Below are 9,007 nucleotides of genomic sequence, written 5' to 3' on the forward strand. Positions count from 1 at the left end.
AATTAATTACTAGCGCTATGAGCTGATATCGCACTACAGCCCTAGTAGACAAGTGGCAAGCGATTATCGTAAACGCTAACAAAATGTATGCCATTTGACATAAGTCATCGCTTCGCTAGCGAATACTAATAGCCTAGTAAACGAATGATTCTGCTTGGAAAAGTCGAAAGCAGAAATTTTGACTTTGGTACCTTGTTTAGACTAGCTATGAGATAAACATACAAAAAGTCCTGACCCCTCCGAGGTGAGCCCGATGGAGGGGGGGGCAAAGAAGGTCCCGTTTTTTGGTTTTTTGCTTACTCGTCATAAACGGTGCTTCGCACGAAAGTCTCTTGTACTACATAATAAAAGCTAATTAAATTCTCTACATCTTTGTCCTTTACACTTTGTATCTATCTCCAATCATTGCCTCGCTATGAGCTTCTAAAATTGGCCGAGTGTGTTTTTTAGGGTTTCGTACCCAAAGGGTAAAAACGGGACCCTATACTGAGACTTTAATGTCTGTCCGTCTTCCTGACCGTCTGTCTGTCCATCTGTCTGTTCGTCTGTTTGTCCGTCTGTCTGTCCGTCTGTCTGTTCTTCTGTCTGTCCGTCTGTTTGTCTCCGGCTATAACTCAAGAACGATAATAGCTAGAGAGTTGAAATTTTCAGAGATTATGTATTTCTGTTGCCGCTATAACAATAAATACTAAAAACAAAAGAAATTAAATATTTTAGGAGGGCTCTCATACAACAAACTTGATTTTTTTTGCAATTTTTTGCTCGATATCTATCATGGCATAAGGTAGGCTGAAATGTTCACAAAATACTGAGTTATATTTATATTTTAATAATTAAAAATAAATTTTAAATAAAATCTGGAAAGTAATCGTATATGGCAAACTTGAGGAAAGTGTTGTATTTTAGTACAATATACTAAAATACAACACTTTCCTCAAGTTTGCCATATTTTTAAGAAAATTTATGGGAAAACGATAAAACCTTAAAAATCTAGCCTTTCCTGAATTTAACCGTACATCGTTACCTTGGAGAATTTGTTTATAATAAGCAATACTAGCGAATCGTGCAATAATACAGGGTGTTTTATTTTTCCTAAGAAATAAAAAAACACCCTTTATTATTGCACCATGCGCTAGTTTTGCTAATTATAAACAATTTCTCCAAAGTGACATTAAACGAAAAAATCAGGCAAAGGTTCGATATTCAACATTTTATTGTTTTTTGTATGAGAAAAATCTAGTTTGTTGTATGAGAACCCCCCTAAAATATTTAATTTATTTTGTTTTTAGTATTTATTATTATAGCGGCAACAGAAATACATAATCTCTGAAAATTTCAACTCTCTAGCTATTATCGTTCTTGAGTTATAGCCGGAGACAAACAGACGGACAGACAGAAGAACAGACAGACGGACAGACAGACGGACAAAAAGAACGGACAGACAGATGGACAGACAGACGGTCAGGAAGACGGACAGACATCAATGTCTCAGTAATAGGGTCCCGTTTTTACCCTTTGGGTACGAAACCCTAAGAAACACACTTTTGAAAATCGGCCAATTTTAGGAGCTCATAGCGAGGCAATGATTGGACATAGATACAAAGTGTAAAGGACGAAGTTGTAGAAAATTTAATTAGCTTTTATTATGTAGTAGAAGAGAATTTCGTACGAAGCACCGTTTTTGATGAGTAAGCAAAAAACCAAAAAACGGGACCTTCTTTGCCCCCCTCTCCCTCGGGCTCACCTTGGAGGGGTCAGGACTTTTAGTATGTTTATCTCCTATTTACTCTTAACAAAGTACCAAAGTCAAAATTTCTGCTTTCGACTTTTCCAAGCATTCGTTTACTAGGCTATAATGTCAAGTCCCATACATTTTGTGGCGTTGGCGTTTACGATAGTTGCTTGCCGCTTGTCTAGGCCCTCAGGAAATTACTAACAGAGTATACAGAACTAAGGAGTACCTCGACTTCAAAGAAACGGGCGAATATACGCGAGTCAGGCGCCACTATCACTTTCAACATGTTCCACAATGCAGCAACGCAGTACGGCGCCCACAGCATATTATGTCAAACGTATCGAGATCTCTTCTGAGTCGGCCTACTCGTTAATTCTGTTTACTCTGTTACTAATGATATTTTTTAATCTACAAAAACATTTAGGATATGATAAACTTACACAAATTTATTTATAATGCGACAATAATGGTAATTCAATTACTTTATAATCCACCTTCCTTCATTCCACTTAAGTGCTATTTTACTGATTGATTTCTAAAATATCCAATTAATCAGAGTTATAATTTAATTTCTTTGATGGAAAACGATTATGTGATGTTATAGATTACTTTGCAATATTGTGAAAATATTAAAAGATTTCTTTATTTTATAATTATTATACTGGCTTGGCAATGAGCACTAGAGAAATAATCAGTGACTAATTGGATTTATTGGGTACCATCGCCCACATATTACGTCGTTACATACTAAAACATTTTACGCTTGCCGTCTGTGTATGAACTCCTCCAAATATTCAGTTTTATATTTGTTTCTGTTGTACTCATTGCCAAGCCAGTATAATAATTATAAAATAAAGAAATTGATACATTTACTGATTGCTGATTTAAATTACAAAAGTTGAAGGCTTGGCTTGAATGTGATCTGAAAACTTTTTACAACAGAAGTATTGAATAGCAATGCAATGTTTTGCTTGGCTCCTTTTACATTTCATGTTTTTGGTGGGACCTACCCTAAAAAACTTCCTTCCCAACAGCCAATAGTGAACTACTCGGAATGGCGTCTCCTGTACTTCATAGCGTTCATCCTGCTAGTGGGGTTCTTTGTGCTGAACATGTTCGTGGGAGTGGTGGTGGAGAACTTCCACCGGTGTAGAGAGGAGCAGGAGAAGGAAGAGAGAGTGAGGAGAGCCGCGAAGAGAGCGCTGCAGATGGAGAAGAAGAGACGAAGTGAGTAATTTTAATTTCAGTAAAAATGATTGCTGACGCCATAAATAGAAGAGAAAAAGAGTATTTGTCGAAGCTAACATTTATTCTGATCAGTTGTTAAGCAATCAAAGTTTTTCGCATACGATTTCGCATTTGTATTGTATTGTACGCTAGGACATCCATAGGTCGCTGGTTCATACGGCTCGAAGGACCATGAAGAAAAAACTGAAAGTCTTGGTTTAAGTACATATTTATTTTCCACAATAAAACTCAGAGCTCTTTCTCGTTACAAAAACATATTCTTATGTGACATCTCTTGTAATTTTATTTTTATTTATTTATTTATTTATAGCAGGCTACATAGGCTCATACAATATATACCTTAATGACTAACATACATATAAATTATATACACTTAATAACAACAATATGTCAATAATACATTAAACATACACGCTAAGGGATCTTAACTCAAAAGCCAGGCTTATTAACTAAAACAAAACATAAATTAATCTAATTTATGTTTTGTTTTAGCAAACATTTTCTCTTAATTATTAATTATAATAATATGAAAAAGAACAATATTATTTTCTAATTGAAACTTTATTCTTAACAGTTTTTAGTCAGCCAATTTGCTCGAACTGCTGGAGCGTATTTAATCACTAATTTAATTCGTAATTTGCACATCCAGTTAAGCGTAACAGAATTAATATTTGTCAACCTAAATTACACAGTGTTAGACTTCAAACAGAAAGTCGAATAAGTCGCTCCAATCAATTCAGATTTTACGCAAAATACCCTGTCTCCCTGTAATTGTCTCTGTGTAAATACATGTCAACCGCGAATCTTCACCAAGTAACGTTTGGCCGATTCCCCCTAAACTGCGACATCAAAGGTTGACTCATTTTATTTTTCTCTCTCCGAATGTAATTTACATTCCATTTGTATAATGACAGCAATTCCCTTTTGATTTAGTTGCTGGATGTAATTTACGAAATTGTTCATTCGTCTGTTGTATTTTTAAGTAATTTTATCTGACATGAAGCTAAAAAATATATTCAATAACTACAATGTTATATATTATTACTAGAATAACTAACCTGAAACGTATGTTTTACACACAGGAATAAATGCCGGGACAGTTGTTCGTTGGAAAAAGTAACACGGTTAATAATATTCGAACGAACTTTGGTATTAACAATAAAGTTGTTTCAGAGATGCACCAGAGGCCATATTATGCGGACTATGGTCAATATCGTCTTTTCGTCCACAACGTGGTCACTTCTAAGTATTTCGACCTGGCCATAGCTGGAGTCATTGGCCTCAACGTCGTGACCATGGCCATAGAATACTACAGAATGCCCCCAGCTCTGCAGTATGCATTGAAGATTTTCAACTACTTCTTCACCGCCGTATTCATACTAGAAGCGGCAATGAAACTAGTAGCCCTAGGATTCAAAATCTACTTGAAAGACAAATGGAATCAACTAGACGTAATTATAGTTATATTATCAATAGTAGGTATAGTTTTAGAGGAACTAGAGACAAATATAATTCCAATAAATCCAACGATTATGAGGGTGATGCGAGTACTGAGGATCGCAAGAGTTTTAAAATTGCTGAAGATGGCAAAAGGTATAAGAGCATTATTAGACACGGTCATGCAAGCGTTACCTCAAGTCGGCAATTTGGGGTTGCTGTTTTTTCTACTGTTCTTCATATTCGCGGCACTTGGAGTGGAGCTATTTGGAAGACTGGAGTGCTCCGATGAAATCCCTTGTCAAGGTACGTAAGATGTCCTTACGTAGAACGTTTCTTTGTCTTAAAATAGTTAATCAAGCGTTACTGTGTGGGAATCCATAGCATAAAAAATTGGATTAGGAAACGAGATAGGTGCTGCAAAGCATGCCTATGCGTAGTGCGTACACTCAGTCGTTTATTACAGCCTACAGGTTGAGATTTATATCGTGGGATATTGCTAAAAATAATAATACACAAAATTTTAGATCTTCATAAAAAAATAAACGTAATAACTATTGTAACATTAAGAAAACACATGCCATGAAATCACTATGTCATCGTCCTTTGTCATAATTCACAAAGCTTATTGTATTTATAGGTCTTGGCGAGCACGCGCATTTCGCTAATTTCGGTATGGCATTTCTCACTCTTTTTCGAGTGGCCACGGGAGACAATTGGAACGGCATCATGAAGGACACTCTTCGCGAGGACTGCGACAGCTCCGTGGATTGTGTGCGCAATTGTTGCGTCTCCACCATTATAGCGCCCATATTCTTTGTTGTCTTCGTACTTATGGCTCAGTTTGTACTCGTCAACGTCGTCGTTGCTGTGAGTATAAAATTAAATACTTTTTTAGAAACATTAAATATCAAACTTAATTGTTTTGTATTATACTAATATTATATACAAACAAAACGTATAATTTGTTAAGACATATTTTGGTATCAAGTTAAGGCGCCATTCCACCGCAGCGCACGGAGGGACTAAGGGAGTGCGTCAAGCTTCCCATTGCAAGAAAATATATTGTGACTGTGTCCAATGCAACCCACGGACACGCTACGCACTAATTGACTCACGTAGCTTGCTCGAATATGGTACACACGTAGCTCAACGCTGGCCACGCTACGCATGCTGTACACGGGAATACACGGAAGGTGGGAGTGACTAGGGATGGGTAAGCACTATAGTATTTAGTATTTACTCAGACCAGAGTAAATACTCAGTAAAATGAACTAAGACACATAGTATTTACTTTTAATTGAGTATACTTATATATAAAATCCAGGAATCTCACTTTCGAATTCATCGTCTGACAAACTGTCTATCAAACTAAATTCCAATGTCATTTTATAAGATTATAAATGCATGGGTTCCACAAGACGTGTGATTCAAAACTGTGCTGCGCTACAGTTGTACATAGTCGTGAGTAACGTGTGCATAGCGTGTCTTGTATAGCGTGCGCTGCAGTGGAAATGTTAACCCACGTAGTCAGAGTAATAAATCCGTGCGCCCCGTGGCCGTGCGCCGCGGTGGGTTGGCGCCTTTAACATTGCCCGTGCGCGCACTAGCGGCCAGGCCGCGGCGGCTAGGTCACAGCGGTCATCGTTTGGTGTGGCCGCTGGTGTGGCCGCTGGTTTCATACTAAGGTACTTATCTCGATGGCCGCTGCGGCTTGGCGGCCAACGGCCACACCATACTTTGAATGGCTGCTGCGGCCTGGCCGCTAGTGCGCGCCCGGGCTAAATAAAAAAATATTCATATTTTGATTGAAAAGACGAATGTAATCACAGTGGAATTGCAAAATTCTCACACTAATCAATTTTTCAGGTCCTCATGAAACACCTAGAAGAATCACACAAGCAAATGGAGGACGAAAACGACATGGACGTTGAGTTAGAAAGAGAACTCGAACGAGAGGCGGACGACGAAGAAGACAGAGCGCTGTGTCTCGCGCTGGAACAGTGCGTCACACCCCCGAGAACTTTGAACAAGGTGCCATCACTACCAGCTAACTTCACGTACAGTGAACCAAAACAACCAATAATATTGTCACCAGCGCGCAGAAGACGTACTTTACATTCGCATCACGCGCTACTACCAGCAGCTCTAATGCCGAGAAGGGCATCTCTTTCCCCCCATGCGTTTGTACGGAGACGACAAGATTCCAACTCCGACACCCGAAGCGCATTATACGAGGAAGATGCGCGATTCATTGACGCAGACGACATAGACGATCTGGAACCGGGGAGTCCTCCAAGGCGGGACTCCTTCTCCCAGAATCGCAGGCAGAGGATAGACAAAATAAATTCGCTTCGCGGCGAAGAAGCGAGGCTGCTGCGACCGCGGCAAATGCTGCTAGCCGTTCCTACAACTAGACAGAGTATCAAATATGGATCTTCAAAAAGAAGACCGTCTACCGAATCAGCCGCTACGAGCGAGGCGAGTCACGTTTCTCAACGGTCTCAACTGACGCCCGAAACGGCTGACCAACCTATAAGCGAGGAGGAGAAAATCAGAATTGTAATAGCAGAGAGACGAAGGATCGACTCGACGAAGACCGAAGCTGAGGACGTAGAAATGTCGGAACGAGGATCCTAGTCCAGGCCAAGCCGGCCGCAACAACATCACGAAGTTTACATCTAGACTCGAGTCGAGATGTAGACTGGTGTCCTCCTATCTCCTTAAGTGTGTAAATGGATAGTACGAATGTGGTGGCGGTTGCAAGTGAACTAATAAACTAGTGTTTTCGATTGACTCTCGAACGTCTCTGTCAATCTTAAGTTAACAACCGATCAGATCGACTGCAAGTGTTACGGAATGTCTTCTTTTCTCTCCGACTACCCTCCGCCTCTCCTGACCGCGGCCGGTTCAATCGCAAAAAGACTTAAATCAATTTATTGTTTATTAAGGATTAGTTAGTTACTAGAACTAGTCAATTCGTGGTGGTGAGATTTTCTACGAGTGCTAAAGTTTTCTTCGAAACTTAATTTAGTTTTTAGTGCGGTGCTTACTGTAAATCTTTTAGACTCTTAAGATTTTCCATAAGACCTCAACGAAAGTGAAATCTGGTGTGCGTTTTATTGGGTGTGTAGTTTTTGTGTCAATTCGAATATTTAGATTTAATTTGTGTATTTTAAGTACGGGTTTCCGATCATTGAAATTTTGTATAAGGACGATTTTAAAAGCCTATCGTTATGTTTGTTTATTGTTAAATGTTGATTTATATACTGACAGATAACTATTAATGTTTAAGAAGAGTTTAGATCAGTAGATGAGATCGTAGCTAGATGTTTGTCTATTTTACGAATAGCAACAGAACCAAAAGTTCGTTCTAAGTATTAATTTCTCTTAAAGAAGAAATATTTTCTGATATAAAATCGACCTATTTTCATACAAATGGAATTCATAAATTAGACTTTGTAAAAGACAATTCGCACATTAGAACTAGACGATCATCGAGTAAAGTAAAAGAAGAAAATATTAGGACGATAGAATAACTTCTTGCCTGTCTCAAGTAACAAAGAATCTAATAAAACTGTGAGTAGCCGTAATATATTTGACGATGTAAAAAACTTAATTAAAACTATTCAAGTAATTACCCGACTCGATGAAGGCAGCATCTTGAAAATATTGTAGTCGCTAACATAATTTAGTTAGTTTTTGTTCCAAACGAGACGAAGTCGTAAAATTCTCATGCTATTAATCGAAAACTTAAGCGTTAAGAAATTGTTTCGAGCGGATAAGAAAGTCGCTCCTAGTGTGCCAAATTTCCAAATTATTTTTATGTAACTCCGAGTACTGTATGTTCTTCTTGTACGTGTGATTTTATCATAAGAATGTACAATAAGGAAAGTTCAGCAATAAATTTTATACTTCGACTGTGCCTTTCCTATTTCTAATGTATTAGCTCGAGTAATGGATGTTCACGTACTGTATAGTTTATAATAGAATAGACATTTAGACGATTTCATACGATTATCATATTGCTGTCATCTCCACTGTATTAACTTTAAAGGTGAGACCGCACTACGCGACACGATACGACACGACACTTCACCTATCATAGAACTTACTGTTCAAAACGTGCTTGTGCGGTCTTGCTTTTCGATTGAAAACTTTTTTAACTTGGTTTTCTTATTTAATTTGAATGTATCTTAAATCTTTGTACTAAACAGTCCCCATTGTATATTTTAATATACTTATTCAAAATACTTTCAATTCTTTATTGAACGAAACAGTGCATTATGGTAATCTTGTTTTATAACAAAAAATCGACGTTCATTCCTTGTTAAATTTATTTCCATTCATAATTTTACTGACCACTACCCAAATCGTAATTTTTAGAATGACGATTTAAAACTGTACCACGTTTTAATTTTGAATAATTTTAAGTATTTCTAAATCAAGGTAACGGAAATATTAAGTTTATCAACCTTTTATACAAGTTTAGTCACAAGTCACAACTATACATTTTTAAAATATGTTTTAAACTCTCTTATGAATTTACAAACTTGTCATGGTTTTGTTTAACTTACAAATCTTTGT

General features: G+C 37.6%; 1 protein-coding gene across 1 annotated transcript in view; it reads left to right on the plus strand.

The window, feature by feature from the left end:
• Positions 1-8,635, plus strand: part of LOC121732229 (voltage-dependent T-type calcium channel subunit alpha-1G) — a 181,590-nt gene extending 172,955 nt beyond the window's left edge. Inside the window, exons 33-36 of the mRNA XM_042122044.1 lie at positions 2,770-2,962; positions 4,157-4,726; positions 5,061-5,290; positions 6,290-8,635. Of these exons, the coding sequence (XP_041977978.1) occupies positions 2,770-2,962; positions 4,157-4,726; positions 5,061-5,290; positions 6,290-7,060 (1,764 nt within the window). The 3' untranslated portion in view covers positions 7,061-8,635. The remainder of the gene's footprint in view (positions 1-2,769; positions 2,963-4,156; positions 4,727-5,060; positions 5,291-6,289) is intronic.
• Positions 8,636-9,007: the final 372 nt, after the last annotated feature.

The sequence above is a fragment of the Aricia agestis genome, chromosome 12 (genome assembly GCF_905147365.1).
Source record: "Aricia agestis chromosome 12, ilAriAges1.1, whole genome shotgun sequence".
Lineage (NCBI taxonomy): Eukaryota > Metazoa > Arthropoda > Insecta > Lepidoptera > Lycaenidae > Aricia > Aricia agestis.